Source organism: Lepidochelys kempii, chromosome 23 (assembly GCF_965140265.1).
Source record: "Lepidochelys kempii isolate rLepKem1 chromosome 23, rLepKem1.hap2, whole genome shotgun sequence".
NCBI classification, from domain to species: domain Eukaryota; kingdom Metazoa; phylum Chordata; order Testudines; family Cheloniidae; genus Lepidochelys; species Lepidochelys kempii.
Window position 1 is genome coordinate 3328591 of NC_133278.1, and position 22526 is coordinate 3351116.

Sequence of the window (22526 nt, forward strand, 5' to 3'; positions counted from 1 at the left end):
TTCACAGCAGCTGGTCTGCCAGAACTAGGCAGGATCATGGGGCACAGGACATAGGCCTAGATGCAAGAGAAGGTTGTGGGGCCCATGCTCAGGTAATGTAGGGGGGCTGGTGATCCACTCCCTAAGGGGCAGAGAACATCCCCAGTGCAGGGCGCTCTGGCCACAGCCCTGATCCGCCCCCTATTGGAGGGCAGAGAATAGCCCCAGCTCAGTGCGCTCCGGCCACGCCCCCGATCCGCCCCCTATGGGCCCTGGGGGGCAGAGAATAGCCACAGCTCAGTGCGCTCCGGCCACGCCCTTATTCCCCCCCTTATGCTGGGGCCCGTATGCCCAGCTCCACGCTGGCTGGGGAGATCCCCTGCACGGGTGAGAGTCTCAGGGGGCCGTTTCCACCCATGTTGAAGGCCCTCGTGCTGCTGGATCCTCTCCCCGCGGCTTGGCAGGGCCCCGGGTGGCTTTGGCTGACGTCTTTGTTCCTTGACCTCGAGCGCTTCAGAGCGACACGACCGGGAAGCTGGGCTTCGAGGAGTTCAAGTATTTGTGGGGGAACATCAAGAAGTGGCAGGTAGAGAGATCGGGGAGAGGGGGGCGGTTATCACGTGTGGCTGAGACCCGACTGTACCCCCCCTCTGGTGTGGGAACAGGAGTGGGAACGAGAGACCTTGGGGCTCCCAGTCTGGGGGGGGCCTTTTCAAGAGCGCTGGACTCCAAGCAGCCTTCCCGGCTGGAATTGACATGCGTTACTTTCAGCCCTGCGTGTGTGGGGGGGGGACCTTGCTGCTGCATTGCCTTCTGGGTACCCAGAATTCCCAGCGCCGCACCCCTGCCTACCTGCCAGAGGTACTGGGGGTGCCCGGCAGGGGGGCAGCTGGGATCCGAGCAGTCCCCTCCTTGGGGGCAGAGTTAAGGGGCTGCGTTGCCTCTGATGTCCCCCTCCCTGCTCCCTCCGTCACCCAGCGCTCTAGGGAGGGGCTGCCGTTTTAGTGGGGGGAGAGCGCTGGGTGACTCTCTTAGCCCATAACCAACTTGTCTCCCCCCCACCCACCCCCAGTGTGTCTACAAACAGTACAACACGGACCGATCCGGCACCATCGGGAGCAACGAGCTGCCAGGCGCCTTCGAGGCAGCGGGTAAGGAGCCACTGAAGGGTGGGATTGGCGGGCGGGGGGGGGGACCCACAAGGGCTGTCTCAGGTCGATGGGGAGTGACTGTCTCTGCCCCCCACCCCCAGGCTTCCGGCTGAACGAGCAGCTGTACCAGATGATCGTGCGCAGGTTCTCGGATGAGAACGGCCACATGGACTGCGACAACTTCATCAGCTGCCTGGTTCGCCTGGACGCCATGTTCCGTAAGTGGCCTGCGGGTCGGTCCTGGGGATGGGGGGGAGGGTTCTGGGGTCCTCTGCCCCCCTTTTGCCTCCGTCCACCCCCACCCCCTGCCTCTAGTGTGAGCTGGGCCCCTCCCATCTGGGTTTAGCTCTGTGTTTGTACAGCTCCTGGCACATGACAGGGGCTCCTAGGTGCTACCGCAATACATCTAATAGCACTAAAATGTACAGCACCTGGCACAATGGGGCCTGGTCCATGACTCAGGCTCCTAGGTGCTACCGTAATATACCTAATAGCACTAAAATGTACAGCGCCAGACACAGTGGGGCCTGGTCCATGACTCGGGTGCCTAGGTGCTACCGTAATCCACCTAATCGCGTTAAACGGTATAGTGCCTAGTGCCATGATGGGCCCCTACGTGCTACCGTAATACAACTAATAGCCATAAAAGTGTGCAGCGCCTGGCACCGGGGGTGTGTGCTCTGCTGCCCCCTGCTGGCTGGGATCAGGACCACTCAGCTGTGTGTACTAGCTCCCTCTGCTGCTCCCAGCCGATGAATATCCTCCTCGAGCAGCTGGGAGGGGAGTTCAAATCCCTCTGGCATCAAGGCCGCCCCTCCCGGGGGGGTTTCCCCCCAAGGGGTTGCGGGGGGAGGGGGGGGGCTGTGCGAATAACCACTCCTGCAATGAAGCGGCAGGGCTGGGAAGAGGACGTCCAGTTCTAGGCAGGTTCCTGCGGTTGGAAAAGGGAGGTTGCATCACTGCAGAATTTTTAGGGCTGAAGCCTCGGAACTGGGACCCCTGCTCCTGCTGTTTGCGGTCAGGGAGGGGGAAGCTGCATCCTGTGGCTGGGGGTGGGAAAGGAGGGACGAGCCCCTCGTAGGGAGGGAACGCTCTGTCCTAGGCCAGCGTGGCCTCCCCTCTCTGCCAAACCCGGGAGCAGCAGTGAGCTCTCGGAAACAGGAACCAGCTGCCAAGCTCCAGCCCAGCAGCAGGGCGGGAACAAGGAGCCAAGCCGCTTCGGACACAGGCCAGGCCAGATTACACAGTCAGTGGTGTAAATCTGGAGTCACTCCCTGACTGGCTTCAGTGCAGCCTGGGCCAGATTCTGATCACAGTGGTGTAAATCTGGAGTCACTCCCCAACTGGCTTCAGTGCAACCCAAGGCAGATTCTGATCTCAGTTGGGTAAACAGGAGTCGCCACATGGATGTCAGTGGCGTGACTATAGCTTCTGATCCTGTTTATGTCAGTGTGAAAGCTGGAGTAACTCCACCAGGGCAGATCCTGATCCGAGGTATACCCGTGTGTAAACCTAGAGGGACTCCACTGGAGCAAAGGCCAGGTGCTGATCTCAGTCACATACCTTCCCCCTGGGTCACTCACTCTCTGTGCTGTATTTTAATAACTAACGAGGCCTGTCACGGCCTCCTGGCATGTGGGCCAGTAGCATTCTCCTCATTTTATAGGTGGGGAAACTGAGACACAGGGATGGGAAAGGTCACACAGCCAGAAGAAGAACCCAGGAGTCCTGACTGTTACCTCTCTGCTCTAAACCACTAGACCATGCTTCACCTCTTTGCTCTAACCATTGGACACCACTCCCATCCCAGAGCTGGGACTGGAATCCAGGAGTCCTGACCCCCAGCCCCCTGCTCTAACCACTCCATTGAGTGTAGCTGGCACTGTGCTGCATGACCTGCATTGCCTGGCAGTGGCGGGGGAGGGGGGGGCCTGTTTGCAAACCCAAAATCAACTCCCCCTCCCCTGAAGTTCCTGCGTGGGCCTCTGAGCTCATTTCCTGGTTCGGATTTTCATCCCTCCAGCTGAGAGCGGAGTGGTGGTGGTGGTGGGTCCGGGGGAGCAGAGGTGGGGGTGGAAAGGGGGGGGGGTGCTTGTGGCCGGGGGGCGGGGAGTGGCTGATCTAGGCTGAGGGATGAACTCACAGAGAACAGCCTGTTCTTTGCATGGCAAGAGGGGAATTCTCTGCATTGTTTCTGATTTACGCAACTTCTTCCCACCCTGGCAGCCCTGCTGCGGGGATGGGCTGGCCGGCGGGGAGGGGCGGCTGGAAGTGGGGGATGGAGAAGCCCCTTGATTCCCCCCTGAAAGTCTGCCTCCCAGCCCCCTACTCTGTCCCCTGCAACCCAGCCCTCTTCCCACAGCCAGATTTGCAGGATTTCCTGTTGTGGCTCACCGGGCTGGCAGGCCAGCCCCCAGCCCCAGGGCTGCCCCGAGTGGCAGAGGACCCCCTGGGGAGGGGAGGGCAGAGAGTGATACAGCTGGGGAGCAGGGGGCAGGGAAAAAGGGAGCCCTCTTAACATGAGCACCCTATGCTGCAACCCTGGCACTCCCCTGTGCCTTGCCTCCCTCCTGGGGTGCATTGGGGCGCGGGCCAGGCCCCCTCTGAGCTCCGGGGAAGCAGGAACTGGGCCGGAGCAGCTCCTTGGTGGGGCACCATACGGGGCCCTGGTAAAGGCCCCAGGGGTTGTTCCCCGGCTCAGTTCAGGCTGATGGGGTGTGTGCACTGTAGCATGTGAGTGTGACAGAGGGGTGTGCACTGTCTGAGTAACAGCCGTGTTAGTCTGTATTCGCAAAAAGAACAGGAGGACTTGGGGCACCCTAGAGACGAACCCATTTATCTGAGCATGAGCTTTCGTGAGCTACAGCTCACTGCATCGGATGCAGGCCGTGGAAAGTGTGGAAGATCTTTTTATATACACACAAAGCATGAAAAAATACCTCCTCCCACCCCACTCTCCTGCTGGTAATAGCTTATCTAAAGTGATCACACACACAGCTCACAAATACTGACACTTATCTAAAGTGATCACTCTCCTTACAGTGTGTATGATAATCAAGGTGGGCCATTTCCATTTCCATATCATACACACTGTAAGGAGAGTGATCACTTTAGATAAGTGTCAGTATTTGTGAGCTGTGTGTGTGATCACTTTAGATAAGCTATTACCAGCAGGAGAGTGGGGTGGGAGGAGGTATTTTTTCATGCTTTGTGTGTATATAAAAAGATCTTCCACACTTTCCACGGCCTGCATCCGATGCAGTGAGCTGTAGCTCACGAAAGCTCATGCTCAGATAAATGGGTTAGTCTCTAGGGTGCCCCAAGTCCTCCTGTTCTTTTCACTGTCTGTGTGTGAGTGCGAGGGGGCATGCACAGGGCAGCAGGAGTGTGAGCAGCACACTGGGTGTGCACGCAGGCGAGAGCAGGTGTGCCGGCGGGTGGGTTTCCGGACGCGCCAGCCAGTGCGTCACTGAGAGGGTTTGTGGGTTAGCGTGTGTGTGGCAGGGCGCTGTGGCAGTCCGGGCAGGGGCGGGGGGGTGGCTGTGTGTTTGCTGTGGGTGAATTGGGTGTGGGTGAGGTGTGAACTCTGCCTTTCCTTGGAAGAGGGGGAGGGATGTGTTGTGTTTGTTTGGTTTGGGGGGGGGGGAGAGAGAGAGATCTGTGTCTGGGGAGCTGAGAGTGTCTGAAAGTTGGGCGGGGTTGTTAGCCGTGTGTGTGTGGGGGGGCAGGGTTGTTAGCTGTGTGCGTTAGCTCAGTGTTTGTGTCAGTGTGTCTTGGTTAGCTGTGTGAGCGCTGTGTGTGTTTGTGATCTTTGCGCGTGTCTGGGTTTTTTAGCTGTGTGTGTGAAGGGTGAGCTCTGTGTGTGTGTTAGAGCTGTGTAGTTGTGTCGGTATTCGTGAGCTGTGTGTGGGTCTGGGGGCGCTGTGCGATTGTGTTAGTGAGGTTTTGTGAGCTCTGTGTTAATGTCAGTGAGCTCTGTGCGGTTGTGTGAGTGTGTAGGTGTGTTTGTGGGAGCTCTGTGCGGTTGTGTAGGTGTGTAGGTGTGTTTGTGGGAGCTCTGTGCGGTTTTGTCAGTGTGTAGATGTGTTTGTGGGAGCTCTGTGCGGTTGTGTCAGTGTGTAGGTGTGTTTGTGGGAGCTCTGTGCGGTTGTGTCGGTGTGTAGATGGGTTTGTGGGAGCTCTGTGCGGTTGTGTCAGTGTGTAGGTGTGTTTGTGGGAGCTCTGTGTGGTTGTGTCAGTGTGTAGGGGTGTGTGTGTGTGTGTGAGCACTATCTCTTCCTTTGCAACTCCGGCCCAGGGCGTCGCACCCCTGGCTGCTGGGGTGGGCAGGCTGGGGGGCTGATACAGGCCCTGCTTGTGCCAGGCTCAGCCTCCTTCCGGATCACCATGTGTGGCTCAGGCCGGCCCAGAAACCAGCCCTGACGCCCCTGGCCCCGAATGCTGCCCCCCCCCTTCCATCCCTGGGCGTCCAGGGCCTTTGTCATACAGAGGCCAGTGCCTCTAACAGCCTGCAGGGGGCAGCATGAGAGCTAGGAATGCGTCCAGGGCACGCCAGGAATGGTGTAAACACCAGACCAAGCAATTGTGAGTGTGAGGCCCAGTCCCCGCTCTAACCAGTGGGCTCCACTCTGCTCCCTGAGCTGCGGATAGACCCCAGGAGTCCTGGCTCCCAGCCCCCTGCTCTAACCACTAGACCCCGCTCCCCTCCTAAAGCTGGGGTTAGAACCCAGGAGTCCTGGCTCCCAGCCCTCCCCTGTACTAACCACTAGACCCCTCTCCCCTCCTAAAGCTGGGGTTAGAACCCAGGAGTCCTGGCTCCCAGCCCTCCCCTGATCTAACCACTAGACCCCACTCCCCTCCTAAAGCTGGGGTTAGAACCCAGGAGTCCTGGCTCCCAGCCCTCCCCTGTACTAACCACTAGACCCCTCTCCCCTCCTAAAGCTGGGGTTAGAACCCAGGAGTCCTGGCTCCCAGCCCTCCCCTGTACTAACCACTAGACCCCTCTCCCCTCCTAAAGCTGGGGTTAGAACCCAGGAGTCCTGGCTCCCAGCCCTCCCCTGATCTAACCACTAGACCCCACTCCCCTCCTAAAGCTGGGGTTAGAACCCAGGAGTCCTGGCTCCCAGCCCTCCCCTGTACTAACCACTAGACCCCTCTCCCCTCCTAAAGCTGGGGTTTGAATCCAGGAGCCCTGGCTCCCAGCCCTCCCCTGCTCTAACCACTAGACCCCACTCCCCTCCTAAAGCTGGGGTTAGAACCCAGGAGTACTGGCTCCCAGCCCCCCCGCCCCCCCCCCCCCCCGCTCTAACCACTAGACCACACTCCCCTCCCAGAGCTGGGGATAGACCCCAGGAGCCCTGGCTCCCAGCCCCCTGCTCTAACCACTAGACCCCATTCACATCTCGGCTCCCCATGTGTTTTTGTGATTGGGGTCACGGTGAAGGGAAGGCTTAGGCCGAGCTGAGCCCCTGCAGTCCTGGAGACTTGTATCGAACCAGAGCTGAGCGCCGGCTCCTGGGATGAGCACGTGGACGACCACAGGGTGCAGTGCGAGGGCTGGGCCGAGGGGTCCTGGGACGCGGTGGCTGACAGGAGCCAAGTGGCCTTGTATGCTTGGAAACTGAGGTTTGATGCTGGCATTTGGAGGCTGGGGCTATTACATGTCTTGCGGTAGCGTGGAAGAGCCCCAGTCATAGACCGGGGGTCCATGGGGCTGGGGGGTGGGGGGTACATTTTTATTGCGATTATTTTAGCGCTATTACGGTAGCCCCCTCGGTGCTCCAGTCATGGCCCAGATTAGGGGCAACAGGCTTGGAGGGAGTGAGTGTGGGCTTGTCTGTGTACACACACACGTGTGTGTGTATGTGTGTGGCAGCCCAGTTGGCTCAGCCCCATCTCCCTGCAAGACTCCAGCCCCCTTCCAGTGGGGTCGGAGGTCCCAGCAGGCCCATGGCCAGAGACGCACCCGAAGGGTCCCGGGCTTTAAGGGGACATTGGGGCACCTGACAGAGGGTCTCCCAAGCTGGGGGATGTGGAAGGACAGAGGCAGGAGAGTTAGAGAGTGGAGCCCAGGGCTGAGAGCCAGGACTCCTGGGTTCCCATCCCAGCTCGGAGACTGGGAGCCAGGACTCCTGGGTTCTATCCCCAGCTCTGGGTGGGGAGTGGGAGCTAATGGTTAGAGCCGGGAGGCTGGGAGCCAGGACTCCTGGGTTCTATCCCCAGCTTTAGGAGGGTAGTGGGATCTAGTGGTTAGAGAAGGGGCTGGGCTTCAGGATGCCTGGGTTCTCTCCCCAGCTCAGGGAAGCAGTGTACTCTTGTGACCTCAAACAGCACTGGGAACCAGAAATCCCAGCCCTGCCAGTGACTCACCCTGTGCTGTTCCTTCCCTATGCCTCGGTTTCCCGATCTGTCAAGTCAGGGTAATTACTCCAGCGCACACGCTTAATTAGTGTTTGCAAAACACATGGTTATTACTATAGTGACAGTGACGCTGTGTGTGTCCTTGGCACCTTCCGTGTGAGGATTCCAAAGTCCCCTGGCAACACGAGTGAGGCCGGTGTCGTGGCAGATACTCCAGAAGCTGGGTCACCCCCTCATTTCACAGCAGGGGGAGGGTATTTGCCCAAGGTCACTGAGGGCAAAGACAACTCGGGAGTCCTGGCCTCCAGTTACGCTCCCACCGAGAGCCAGAAACACAACCCAAGAGTCCTGACCAACAAGGGCCACCTATAACCCATTACATGCCACACCCCATCCCAGCTGGGGATAGAACCCAGACGTCCTGGTTCCCAGCCCCTGCTCTAACCACTAAGTCCCACTTCCCTCCCAGAGCTGGGGAGAAAACCCAGGAGTCCTGGCTTCCAGCCCCCCTGCTCTAACCATTAGACCCCACTCCCCTCCCGGAGCTGGGGAGAGAATCCAGGAGTCCTGGCTCCCAGTCATCCCCCCCGCTCTAACCACTAGGCTGCACTCCCCTCCCCGATCCAGGAGTCAGCTTTTAATTCCCAAACAGCTGCACTCATCCCAGAAAGTCACCACTGTGTCCTCCTTCGGGCCACATGCCTCCTCCTCCCGGAAGCCCCGGGGTGCAGCATCTTCTCCCTGGGAGCAGCCAAGGGGGGGAAATTCTGAGAGTTTGCCCTGGAGTTGGGCCAAAGGTGGGAGCAGGGAGGGGAGGGCGGCAGGTGGGAGCTGAGGGCAGCCTCTTCTTTCTCTTTCTGTTTCCAAAGTGGTTGTGTTGTCATGGGCTGAGGTGCGGCAGCAGCTGCAAACCCAGTGACCTTGGTTGAGCAATTGACGGGAGGCACGTTTTGTTCCACTCCCTTCCGTGGTGGTTTCTCACTTGCGTTCTCCTTAGATGGTGACGACTGTGGTTGTCATGCCTGATCATTTACTGTTCTGGATGTCGTGGCGTCTCAGAGGCACAGGCCACCACCCCATTGTGCGAGGCGCTGTATGTTTTGATTGCAATTAGGTGTATTATGGTAGAATCTAGGCACCCCAGTCATGGATCCGGCCCCCGTTGTGTCAGGTGCTGTACATTTGCATTTCGGTAGAATCTAGGCACCCTGGTAATGTAGCAGGCCCCTGTTGTGCCAGGTGCTGTGTGTTTGCACTGCTATTAGGTGTATTATGGTAGAATCTAGGCACCCTGGTAATGGACTCAGCCCCCATTGTGCCAGGCGCTGTACATTTGCATTGCTATTGAGTGCCATTCAGCCTCCAGCTCTGATCCTTAAATTCAGACAAGGGTAAGCCCAGATCAGCTTGCTCCATGCAAACTGCTAGCCGACCTGGGGCTTGTCTAGCCACCCGAGCAGGGCCATAGGGATCAGTGAGACCGGGGCCTGTTTGCCCCGGCCTCCTGTCTCCTCCAAGGGCCAGGGCCTGTTGTTTCAGAGAGAGCTGCAAGGACACCCCTGATGGGCAGTGATGGGGTGACCTGCCTCTGGAGGAGGGGTCTTCCCAAATACTGTGTGAGCCACCATACTGGGGGAGTGTGCATGAGAGTGAAGGGGCCAATGCGTGTGGACGGGGTGTGTGTGTGTGTGATGCTGCCCCCTGCTGGAGGGGCTGAGCCCTGCTCTGTGTGTGTATGTGTGTGATGCAAGAGAAGAACTGGGGTGCGTGGGAATAATGAACAATTATCAGCTAATTATGAAGCAGTGATATCTTAACTCCGGGTGCTGCAGGCTGGAGATAGGCGGGTGGGGAGGCTGGGTTCCTGAGGGGATAGGGGGGTGCGTGGGGGGATAGTGGGTAGATGGGGGAGGCTGGGCATGTGGGGGGCAGGCTGGGGTGTGCAGTGGGGGCCGGCCGTGCATTTTCGGGCATAGACCCCTGTTTATCTCACGCCCGTGCGAGGGCCTCCTCCCCCACAGCCCCTTCTGCTGACCCAGAAACTGGGGGGAGGGGCGGGCTGGGCTAGGACTCCTGGGTTCTATTCCCATCTCTGCAGGGGCTGTTGGGCCTGCTGGTTGGCTCAGGTGGAGCTATTTACCGTAAGCCCCAGAGCGGGTGCCCCCGAGGCCCCCCCACCCCAACTGGGCCAGGTTTGTTTTGCTTTGCCTTGTGGGGAATGAGTCACTAGCAAGAAAGTGATTTGCTTACCTCTCCCCTCCCCCACACCTCCCCATTTCCCCTCCCCCACGTTTCCTGGACGGGCCCCGCCCCCAAATGGAGCCTCAAACTACCCAGGGAGCAGGAGCCCTCCCCTGGCCCCTTCTGGGATGGAAAGGGGGGGGGCAGCGGAGCACTCAGCCCCTCCGTCCTATTGGGGTTCTCCCGCCCCGCTCACAGACAGGTCAGGCTGCTCGGGGTTGGCAATGCGGTGGTCCTGTGCACACTAATGTTTGCAGACGTGCAGACGTGTCCACGCACACCTGTGCAAACACATGCATGTAACATGCCTGCACATACAGACAGCTGCACCCGGGGACACACACAGCCAGACACCGTCGAATGCACGCCGGTGCGAATGGACCTGAGTGCAAACCTGGGCGCAGGCCCGCACACACATGCCAACACGTGTGCCCGCACGCAGGTACACGGGGACGTGTGCGCAGACACGGTCAAACACACGTGCAAACGCACAAGCTCACACTGGAACATGCACCAGCTCATATTAAACTAGACACCGGAGATGGAGCAGGGCAAAATGGGCCCTGGGCCTGCTGTCCGCCTGGAGGGTCCTGCCAGGGCTCTCCAGGCTGGGAGGAGCTGGACTGGGGTCTGCACCAGCCCTGAGCCACCTGGGAAGGGGAGGTGACCCCAGCTCCCCATGATCCTGAGTCTGACCCGCAGCCCCCTGCTTTCCCAGCCCCGGGCTCCCCGCCGAAAGCTCTGCCCGTGCCCTGCAACCCCAACCCACAGCCCCCTGCTAGCCCAGCCCGGGGACCCCCCATGGATTTCCCAGTTCACTCCATGACCCTGGCAAGCGCCGATCCCCAGCCAGGGCCAGGGAGTGGCTGAGGTCAGGAGCCCTGGCCCGTGTGAGGTCAGAGCTGGGTTTGGCTGGCTATAACAGACTATTCTGCGGCCCAAGAAAGCCCGAGGCAGGCAGGGCTCGGCCAGCCAGCCCCTTGGGAGGGGAGCCCTTTCCTTCTCCTGTTTTCCATGCTCAAACTTGGCTCCAGCCTGGGAAATCCCTGAGCGACTCAGGCTGAGAACTGCAGAACCCAGGAGAGCGGCTGTTTCCCCGGGCTGTTTCCAGCAGGCTGCATAGGGAATCCCCCCTTTACGCCCATCGCCAGCTCCTCTACCTGCACCCCACCCCCTCTATCTATCTATCCAGCCCCATTCACCCCCTCTATCTATCTATCCATCCCCATTCACCCCCTCTATCTATCTATCTATCTATCTATCTATCTATCCATCCCCATTCACCCCCTCTATCTATCTATCCATCCCCATTCACCCCCTCTATCTATCTATCTATCTATCTATCTATCTATCTATCTATCTATCTATCTATCCATCCCCATTCACCCCCTCTATCTATCTATCCATCCCCATTCACCCCCTCTATCTATCTATCTATCTATCTATCTATCTATCTATCTATCTATCCCCATTCACCCCCTCTATCTATCTATCCAGCCCCATTCACCCCCTCTATCTATCTATCTATCTATCTATCTATCTATCTATCTATCTATCTATCTATCCCCATTCACCCCCTCTATCTATCCATCCCCATTCACCCCCTCCATCCCCATTCACCCCCTCTATCTATCTATCCATCCCCATTCACCCCCTCTATCTATCTATCTATCTATCTATCTATCTATCTATCTATCTATCTATCTATCTATCTATCTATCCCCATTCACCCCATTCACCCCATCTATCTATCTATCTATCTATCTATCTATCTATCTATCTATCTATCTATCCATCCCCATTCACCCCCTCTATCTATCTATCCATCCCCATTCACCCTATCTATCTATCTATCTATCTATCTATCTATCTATCTATCTATCTATCTATCTATCTATCTATCTATCTATCTATCTATCCCCATTCACCCCCTCTATCTATCGATCTATCTATCGGGGGCCATAATGTCCCTTCCTCTACAGCAGCTGGTGCCGTCACCACTGGAGACAGGTTCGATGGACCCCATCCTTTGGTCTGTTCTGTCCCTGCGAGGGTAGATCTGAAGCGAGCGGGTGCAGTTCACACTTGGGGGCACTAGGGAGCAAATCCGGAACGGGCAGTTACGCTTGGCTCAGACAGAAGGGCCCTGTTTTGTTCCAGTAGTCAGAGACCATGCCTATGTGTGTGTATGGGGTGGGATGTCACTGCCCAGCCGCCTGGAGGTTTAAGGATCCAGTCAGGGGCTGGGCCGGAATACACCCCTGCATTCACACTCCCGTATTCACACACACACCCGCATTCACACCCTACACCCTACTGTAATATTCTTTGCACAAAACAGGCCTTGTGAGGGATCATTTGGAAACTAATCACTGGCTGGTCGCCACAATCACAGCGAAATGTGCCTAGCAACCTTACGCGAAATCCCCCGCGCCTCCTCCTGGCTCTTGATGTTAAAGGCACAACCACGAACTCCCGCAGCCCCATTAGGTGGAACTGGTCACGCTGGCCTGGCTTACCCAAAGGGATGTGGGTACAGTTTGCCCGGAAGCTGTAACCTGCAGCCTCAGCCAGCCAGAGGGGGGAGAAAGACGACACGAGAAAACCTGCATTTTAGCGTAGGCAGGTGAAAAGAAGGAGCGGGACCCCGCTTTCCCGCTGGACTCCAGGCCTCCCTGCGCTCGGCTGGGAAGAACTTTCTCCAGGGGATGCGTGCAGGAAGATGCTTTTCAATGGCTGATGTAAAAGCGAGGGGGAAAGCCACCCCCGCCCCATGATCGTGCCCCATCCCAGCTAGGGAGACAGGGGAAAATAGCCACTGGATTGGGGAGCAGCTCCTGGCCTGCGAGTTTGGCCAGCAGGTGGTAAGGACCGTCACCTGGAACCAAGTGGAGAGAGCGTTTTCTGTTTGTTTTTCCCGTAACCCTTTCTGACCTGAGCGCCTCATGGCTGGGCCTCCCACCAAACCTCCCTCTTTGGCCTGAAATAAACTTGGTTTGGTCTTTCATCAGAATGGATCTGGGGCTGGGGACTGGCTGGATCACTCCGTTTAAGGCAGTGAACAGATGTGCATTGATTGCCCCAGAGGGCCAGAAAAGCTAGTATATTTGGGCTGTCTGGGAGGGGCTGGATGCTGCAGAACACGGGACCAGGAGCGTGTTGGGGGTCACGCTGCAAAGAGGAGGCAGGAGGGTGTGTTGCTGGCTGGCTGCTGGGATCAGAGGCGCTGCACTAGGGCTGGCTGTGCCCAGATGCTTTGGGGAAAGGGCCTGCATGCTGGCAGACCGATTGTGAACGACCCCAGTTGGAAGCCACACCAGCAAAGCATTGGGAGGCCCCTCAGGTTGCAGGACAGGGGGTGACACTGCCCTTCACTGGTCTGGATGGTACCCCGGAATTTCACCAGGGCTTCCCCTTCTTCCCAGCATCCTTCCGCTGGATGATTCGTTATTCCTCAGCGCTGAGGTCTGCTGGGACAGGAGGTGTTTTTGCAGGCTGGTTGGCTGGGACATGGGGTGGGGGACTGATGCAGAGATGTGAGGGGGGGTCCAGACTGGCTGATGGGTTAGGCAGGAATATGCTGCATCTTGAGCACAAGATATGCACCAAGTTTCATTCATCACCCCGAAGGGAAACACCTCCCCCTCCCCCGCCGGCTAACAAGATGGAGGGGCATCACCGCTGCTCCCCCTGGCATCCTGTCTTCAGCAGTGACTGGTGCTGGGCACTGTAGAGACAGGACCCATCGCTAACCCCCAGATCAATGGCACCAGCCGTTCTGCATCAGCAGGGAGGCGTTCCTTCCTTCCTGACCACGCCAGTGAACTCACCAGGGGCCCTGAAGCATGGGGGCTGGCTGCACGTGGCGGGATCAGCCAAGGGAGCTTGCAGTGTGGGCGTGCACGGTGGGTGTCTGTAGTGAGTGGGAGTCCGTAGTGTGTGTGTGTGTGTATGCTTGCACAGGGGGCTCTGCAGTTTGGGGGGGGGGTGTGCGGTGGGTGTGCTCACCCACCACACACACACCTGGGACCCAGGCCCAGTGCACACTGGACCCAGGGCCCCCCACCCTGGGTCCCTCGAGCCCCAGCAGGGTTCCACATCTGCTGGCTTGGCTGCCCCCCCCCCAGGAAGCCTGCACCCCAATTCCTGAGACACCCAGGACATGCAGCCTCTCCGCCCCCAGGCTAAAGGCAGAGGGGACTGAGCGGCTCCAGGGGGGGTCTAGTCTAGCCTGCATAGGTTCTTATGGCGTGCCCATCACCGGAGCGTCTGGTCGGGGATGCTAACCACAGCCAACCGCCGGCAAGGTGTGTGAGGGGGGTCGGGGGGCAAAGTTGTGCCATGAGCCAGGGGAAGGGCTTAGCAGTAACAGCCCCCCCACCCTGCTTCTGCTATGGGGCTGGGAGGACACAGTCCCTTTCGCTTCCCTCCCCCATCCTGTCTCACTTCTTGTTTTGCAGGTTTATCAGTGTCGAAACCAACACAGACGCCCCCATGGCGCACAGGAAACTGCATTGCTCCCACCGGCTGGGGCGGGGCTGCGTCTTTGTCAGGCCTGGCCGGCCCCACTGCCTGAAAAGTCCCCCCTGACTCCACCATAAACCGCCCCGATCAAGGTGTGATGCTGTCTGGACACAGGGGCTGGCCAGGAGCCGCCAGGGGTTCCCCGAGCTCCACCCCACTCGGAAACGGTGACGCGTGTGCTCCACCGCGGGACCGGGGTCTGTTTGTCGACAGGCTGAGCGTGTGCGTACGACAGGGCTTGGGTGTCGCGGCGTATCTAGAAGCCCCTTGCCTCAAGCCGCCGTGACGTGCCTTCCCTCACGCAGGCACCCACACGGATGTGTGCAAACACACACGCGTGCAAACACAGCCGGCATGTACGCACACGTGTGTACACAGGAGCGCACACATGCAGGCAAGCACAAAAAACACAACATGCGTGTACGCGCACTTGAATATTCACACACACAAGTGACCCCCCACACGTACGCACACATCTGTATACACACACGTGCATGCAAACACACACTAACATGCGTGTGCACACGTGTATACACAAGAGCGCATATGCAGACGTGCAATCGCGCACACAACATACATGTATGCATACATCTGTATACACAAACGAATGCAAACATGCACTAACATGCATGTACACACATGTATACAAACACACTGCAGTTAGTCATTTACCCCCTTCCCCCATCAGTCTCTCTCAGACCAGGACATCCCCTGGGAGCCCCACTGGACCTATGTGGCCCTCATGTTGAACACCGGGGATCCCAGTCTGTACCCCAGTCCTCATCCCAGTCCTCTCGGTCACAGTGTGTCTGGGCGGCGCCCGGCCTGACGGGGCCCCGATCTCGGTCACTGCGTGTCTGGGCAGCGCCCGGCCCGACAGGGCCCCGATCTCGGTCACTGTGTGTCTGGGCAGCGCCCGGCCCGACAGGGCCCCGATCTCGGTCACTGTGTGTCTGGGCAGCGCCCGGCCCGACAGGGCCCCGATCTCGGTCACTGTGTGTCTGGGCAGCGCCCGGCCCGACGGGGGCCCCCGATCTCAGTCACTGTGTGTCTGGGCAGCGCCCGGCCTGACGGGGCCCCGATCTCGGTCACTGTGTGTCTGGGCAGCGCCTGGCCTGACGGGGCCCCGATCTCAGTCACTGTGTGTCTGGGCAGCGCCCGGCCCGACAGGGCCCCGATCTCGGTCACTGTGTGTCTGGGCAGCGCCCGGCCCGATGGGGCCCCGATCTCGGTCACTGTGAGTCTGGTCAGCGTCTGGCGCAACGGGGCCCCGATCTCGGTCACTGTGTGTCTGGGCAGCGCCTGGCCCGACGGGGCCCTGATCTCAGTCACTGTGTGTCTGGGCAACGCCCGGCCCGACGGGGCCCCGATCTCGGTCACTGTGTGTCTGGGCAGCGCCCGGCCCGACAGGGCCCCGATCTCGGTCACTGTGTGTCTGGGCAGCGCCCGGCCCGACAGGGCCCCGATCTCGGTCACTGTGTGTCTGGGCAGCGCCCGGCCCGACGGGGGCCCCCGATCTCAGTCACTGTGTGTCTGGGCAGCGCCCGGCCTGACGGGGCCCCGATCTCGGTCACTGTGTGTCTGGGCAGCGCCTGGCCTGACGGGGCCCCGATCTCAGTCACTGTGTGTCTGGGCAGCGCCCGGCCCGACAGGGCCCCGATCTCGGTCACTGTGTGTCTGGGCAGCGCCCGGCCCGATGGGGCCCCGATCTCGGTCACTGTGAGTCTGGTCAGCGTCTGGCGCAACGGGGCCCCGATCTCGGTCACTGTGTGTCTGGGCAGCGCCCGGCCCGACGGGGCCCTGATCTCAGTCACTGTGTGTCTGGGCAACGCCCGGCCCGACGGGGCCCCGATCTCGGTCACTGTGTGTCTGGGCAGCGCCCGGCCCGATGGGGCCCCGATCTCGGTCACTGTGAGTCTGGTCAGCGTCTGGCGCAACGGGGCCCCGATCTCGGTCACTGTGTGTCTGGGCAGCGCCTGGCCCGACGGGGCCCTGATCTCAGTCACTGTGTGTCTGGGCAGCGCCCGGCCCGATGGGGCCCCGATCTCGGTCACTGTGAGTCTGGTCAGCGTCTGGCGCAACGGGGCCCCGATCTCGGTCACTGTGTGTCTGGGCAGCGCCCGGCCCGACGGGGCCCCGATCTCAGTCACTGTGTGTCTGGGCAACGCCTGGCCCGACGGGGCCCCGATCTCGGTCACTGTGTGTCTGGGCAGCGCCCGGCCCGATGGGGCCCCGATCTCGGTCACTGTGTGTCTGGGCAGCGCCTGGCCCGACGGGGCCCCGATCTCGGTCACTGTGTGTCTGGGCAGCGTCCGGCGCAACGGGGTCCCGATCTTGGTCACTGTGTGTCTGGTCAGCGTCTGGCCCGACGGGGCCCTGATCTTGGTGTCTGTGTGTCTGGGCAGCGCCCGGCCCGACAGGGCCCCGATCTCGGTCACTGTGTGTCTGGGCAGCGCCCGGCCCGACGGGGCCCCGATCTCGGTTACTGTGTGTCTGGGCAGCGTCTGGCCCGACGGGGTCCCGATCTCGGTCACGGTGTGTCTGGGCAGCGCCCGGCCCGACGGGGCCCTGATCTCGGTCACTGTGTGTCTGGGCGGCGCCCGGCCCGACGGGGCCTAAATCTCCGTGACTGTATCTTAATTTGTGTGCTTTGAAATCCACCCAGGAGCAAGCGATTCCGAGGGGGAGGGCTGTGGGTATATGGTCTCCCCTAGGACACTTGGGGGGGGGCTGGGGGCACCAGGGGAAACCCTCCCCGTGTTGCTTCCAGCAGCAGCGGAATGGATGTGACACACTCGGGTGACCAGACAGCAAGCGTGAAAAATCGGGACAGGGAGTGGGGGGTAATAGGAGCCAATATAAAAAAAAAGCCCCAAAGATCAGGACTGTCCCTGTAAAATCAGGACATCTGGTCGCCCTATGACACCCCCCCCACCCCCGCCCCCAGAAGCGGGGCTGTCTCCAGAGGGGTATTTCCAGCCCAGCGCGGCTGGTGTGGCTGGATGGGGAGGAATTTCCCCACAGAGGAGCTCACGCTCATGTGGTTAGGGGAGGAGGAGGCCAGGCAAGGTCCCTCCTCCTGCAAGGAAGGGGAAGGAAAGCCGGGCTCCTAGCTGGATTCCTGGAAGGGCCAGGGGTGGAGGGAAAACGCTCCCAGCCTGCCACACCCCACAACCTGGTTTCTCAGCAGGGCCCCCGGGCAGTGGGAAGCCTCAGCCCTAGCAGGGGACAGTCTCGCCTGCCCCCACTGCCCGCCCCTTCCTTCCTGGAAACAGATGGTTCCCGGGCCCCACAGGGGTTCAAAGGGATCCAGGGAAACGGGTCAAGGGATCTGGGGAATCCCCAACCCTCCTGCCGCTGCCAGGACCAAGGGACTTTCCCCCCCTCTATCCCCGGGCCCCCCTCCCACCAGGACTCTTGTGCTGGGTGCTGCCCAGACCCTGGCCAAGATCAGGGACGCGTCGCACCGGGTGCTGCCCAGACCCCAACCGAGATCAGGGCCCTGTCGTGCTGGGCGCTACCCAGACCCAGACCGAGATCAGGGCCCTGTTGTGCCAGGCGCTACCCAGACCCAGACCCAGACCGAGATCAGGGCCCTGCCGTGCCGGGCGCTGCACAGACTCTGAGTGAGATGGGGAAACCGAGGCACAGAGCGATGGCAGGGACTTGCCCGCCGTCCCCCAGGGAGTGGAAGAGGCAGCCACTAAGCCCAGATCCCCCCGAGTCCCGTCCCACAAGGCCCACCTGCCTCACTGCACAAGAGCATCATATGGTTTAACCCCTTAGCCCCCTTTGCAGGCCCCAGTCCCCCAGGCCATTTTCAAAGCACCCCCTTAGCACCCCTTCCTATGCTCCCCCTCCCCCATCACCAGAGCCCCCCCGATCTCCATCCCAGAGCCTTGGGAGAAGCAGAGCAGGGAGCGTTTGGGGATAGCTGCTCCCCAGCCACACAGGTGCCCACGTCACTGCCCCGCATTCCTGGCTTGTGGGGTGGGGCTGAGGGCGGCCGGGCAGCTGTGGCAGCTCGCTGGGATGAAGGCTTCCCATGGGGGAGCAGTTTGGGGGTGGGGGGGTTCTGCAGGATCTTTTGTGCTGTGGCCGAATGTCTCCCCACAGTGCCCTCCCACACACACACCTCAGGGCCGGCCTGGCACCAGCCGGAAGTGCCAGCACCTGGATCAGTCCTTCGGCTCGCATGACTCACCTGCTTCTGCCTCACTTGTGTGGCCAGGGGCGGGGCGGGGGGGGGGAGCTGTTTCAGAGGGGAAGTCTGGCCTCTCAAGTGCTGGGAGGCCCCAGGGTGACTGCCGGGAGCCGAGATCTGGGCCCCCGAGCTCCCCTGCGGGAAGCCACCTTCCCTACCGCTGGGCTAGTTCCCAGCCCCCTCGTGCGGAGACTTGAGATTCCCCGGGTGCGTGCGTGCGTGTGCACATTCGTTCACTCCCCCTCGCCAGCCCCAGGAACCCCGTTGTCAAGCCGGGCACCTCGGCTCGCTAGGTTCAAGGCTGGGGACCCCTCTGTGGGTGCGCAGTCGTGCAAGGCACGATCGGCCGGCCTGTAACGCTCACGTTCCTGTGACACCGTTCACAGATTCCAAGGCCGGAAGACAAAGCGCCAGGCCCCTGGAAAGGAAGGTCTTGCTCGCACGAGTGCACCGGGGGGCCCACTAGTGACCCAGATACACCGGGCTCGCCCCGGCTGACTTGCCTAGAAAGGGAGCTGGAGCTCAGCCCCGGGCAAAGGCATGTGCCCTTTGCTCTCTGTCAAAGGGTCTGTTTGTCGGGTTGCGTAATGGGCGGGGGGACCGACTAGTTTCTTAGAATCAGCAGCTGCCAAAGGACACAGCGGCCTGGGTCAGGGCTACAGACAATGGCAGGGGGCGTGCGAGGGCAGTGCTAGTGGCGGGCGTGCAAAATAGGGAGTGGAGAGAGCATGTGTGGGAGAGGGAGAGGGAGGGTGCAGAAAGACGTGTGGCCTTGGGCCTGTTCCAGGCGGCATGGGGTGCGGGTGTGTGCACTCGTGAGGGGGCGTGCTCGTCAGCGTGGGCAAGAGTCACTGTGCACAATCGTGAAAAGAGAATGGCACGAGCTGGGAGTGATGGTGTAAATGCAGCCCCGGTGACTTGCACCATGGAACAGCTGCACTCATGCGTGTGCGTCCGCTCGTGGGTGTGTGAAACGGGGGTGGGGGTGGGGGTGTGCAAAGCTGTGTGCATGTGTGTGCAGTCGGGCCTGGGTGCAGAACTGAGGGGTTCACGCATGGGCGTGCAACGATGTGCGTGTCCAGTTGGGTTTGTGCGCCGCATTGTGTAGGTTTGTGTGTGCAGAATTGTGTTGCTGCGTGTGTAAGCCATTGTGTGGGCGTGAGCATCATTTCGGTGCGTAATTGTGCCTCTGTAATGGGCGCATCCCCGCTTTTTGGGTGTGCATAACGGTGTCTCGGGGGGGGGGGAGTGTCGACCCGTACAGGTGTGTAATTGTGTGCGTGTAATTGTGCATCTTGTCTGCGTGTAACTGTATTTGTGCGCCTAATTGCGGCTCTCTGTGTGTGCAGTGGTGAGTCTGTGAGTGACAAATCCATTTTCCCTCAAGTGGTTTCCTCCGTGTTTTGGGATCCTCCTCAAAACCCCACGTCCCCCAGGCCAGCCCCATGCCTGTAGCTTCTTCTCAGCCTCTGCGCCCACCAGTGCTGGAGAAACCAGCCCGGCCCGGCTTCCGTGTCCATCCTGTCAGTCCTTGTTGGCTGTATACGGGTTTTCAACTCTGGTAGCCTAGCATCAGTGCCCGGGAGTGGGTGACACAGGGAGGGGCAACCCAGTGGCATGGACCTGAGCCCCCGCTGACCGGTTGCCGGGCACATCTGTGCCACAGATACCATCCCGCTACAGTCGGTGACCTACAGCCACTGGGGCAATGGACAGCCGGCAGCGTAAGAGTCAGCCAGGCCATACAGCCGGCAGCCTCTCTGCTCGTGGCTGGTGGCTGCTTCGCTTGTGCAAATCCTTGCCCGTGGGGCACTGGCGTGCCGATGCTCTCCTGCATCAGCTGGGGGGCACCAGGGCTAAAACAGGGTTCAAGAGAGGCCTGGCTAACCCTGCAGCTCTGAACTGAGATGCCAACATGGGAGGGGTCAAGGTCATGCTCCAGGGCCCCCATTTGTCCTCCACAGAGGTCAGGAAGGAAATCTCTCTCCCAGGAGATTTGCCTCTGACCAACAGCCTGAGCTGGCAAAGCCATTGACTCCGCCTGGCACTGACTGAGGGTCCACAAACCCCACTGTTGCTATTAAGGGGGTACTTTGGAGGCCTCAGCCAAACCTGGGGCTCCCTCGCACCACACAAGAGAGACCCCGCCTCTGAGTCCAATCAGGGGAAGGCAGGGTGACTACCCCACTTCAGAGGCCCAGGAAGACCAGTGACTTCCCCAGGGCTGCCCAGGCAGAGCTGGGGACGGAGCCCAGGAGTCCTGAGTCCCGCCGGGCCAGCCTTGCCTGTGAGGGGCTCTATGAACACGCTTGAGGGGAAGGTTCCAAACCCCGGGAGCAGCCTGGATCCAAAGTCCCAGCTCCCCAGATTCAGGGTTTCAGCAGCAGCCTTATTCCAGAGGCCGGTTCTAGCTCGGTTCCGAGCCGGGGGGTGGGAGAGGAGGTGGAAGGGGTGGATCCACCTGGAACTGTCCACCCCCATCCCCCATGTCGCCGCATGGAGGCTCACGTGCCCTGTTTGCCTTAGGGCATGAGCCATCATCAGCTGACAGGTCTCCAGCCGGGTCCTTCCCTCCAGGCAGCCTTATCGGCTGATGCAAGAGGCAGCTGCCAGGGTGGCGGCTTCGCCCGGTTAGCCGGGCGACTGGGGCCTGGGAAAAATCCCCCCGGGGGTTGGCGCTGGTAGGGCTCGACACCATTAGGGTAGCAGCTGGCATGGGCGTGGTTGGGTAGTGGGGTGGGCGAGCTGGGCGGCTCAGTAGGGGGCGCTCTGCCCGCAGAGTCAGTGCCGAACCCAACGCCCTAGGGGTGCTATCTCTCCCATGCAAGAGAAAACCCCTTGTGGCCATTCAGGAGCCCAGGGCGGTTTCCACCAGAGCAGGGGTGATCCGTCCCCTGCCAGCGCTCAGATGAGGATAAACCTGTCTCAGATCCTTCCGCGCTTTCAGTCGGATGCCGGGGTCACCCTCACTCCTTGTTGTGCTACACAGCAGCCAGGCCTTTCTGAAGACGGGGGCCGCGTCTCAGAAGCAGCTGAGTGATCCCTGCATAAACAGCGGCCACGCTGCACCCCAGAGCTGGCTGTGTTTCAGTGCCGAGGGGGAGATTCCTGTACAAACAGCTGCTGTGCCCCACCCCAGAGGTGGCTGCATTTCATTGCTGAGTGAGCTGTACAAAGAGCTGTGGCTGCGTTTTAGCAGTAGCAAAGTGATCTCCATGCATCGTCTACAAGGATTTTGGCGTGGAAAGTAACAGAGAAATAGACACATCCGCTCAGTAGCCATATGCTGCATGTTCCCTTCATAAATCTGCCCCATCCCCTCCCATCCCAACAGTCCCTAAGGATTGGCTCAGTGGGAAATACCCTCGGTGCAGGCACTGGGGGGCGGAGCTACCTCTGGGGTGACCTCCTTCTGCTGTTGTGGGTTTAGCCAATGGCAGGCCAACTCTGGTATCTGATTAACCCCGCCCCTCCGATGACACATTTCCTGAGTCACTGAGTTCCACAGGTGAGCCGGGGGGCTGGGTTGCTCTGTGATCACTCTGCATAGCTGAGCCAAGGGATCCATCCAGAAGCCAGCCCCAGGGTGGGTCAAGGGTCTGGGCTGGGTCTCGGGTGAGCTGGGTTCTACTCTGGCTCGGCCACTGACTCCATGTGGGACTGTGGGCGAGTCATTTCAGCGCTCTGTGCCTCAGTTTCCCCACCTGTAAAATGGGGCGCATACGCCTGCCTTGGAGAGGACCGGAAGCTCTTGGGGGCAGGGGCTGATTTGTCCTTGGTGTCTGCAGCGCCTGGCAGTTGGGGGCCCTGGGCCTGATCGCAGCTGGGGTCTCTAGGTGATACCGTAATCACCATAATAATTGCTCCATCTATAACCCTAGTGGGGTCTCCCTTCCTCCCTCCCTGTGGGATTTAACTTGCTACGTTTCCCTTCCCCCAAGAGGCTGCCTGGAGCCGGCAGGTAAACAGCTACTCCTGGGCTCACCTGAGTCTTGGCACACAATGAGCTCATTGTTCTCCCTGCCTTTCCTGAGCTCACCTGCAACAGCTGATTCCTTAACCCTCTC

General features: G+C 60.1%; 1 protein-coding gene across 1 annotated transcript in view; it reads left to right on the plus strand.

Annotated features, from left to right (window-relative positions):
* The first annotated feature begins 326 nt into the window (after positions 1-326).
* LOC140902376 (calpain-2 catalytic subunit-like) overlaps positions 327-22526 on the plus strand; it is a 40226-nt gene continuing 18026 nt past the window's right edge. The window contains exons 1-4 of the mRNA XM_073322394.1: positions 327-366; positions 489-565; positions 1052-1130; positions 1232-1348. Of these exons, the coding sequence (XP_073178495.1) occupies positions 327-366; positions 489-565; positions 1052-1130; positions 1232-1348 (313 nt within the window). The remainder of the gene's footprint in view (positions 367-488; positions 566-1051; positions 1131-1231; positions 1349-22526) is intronic.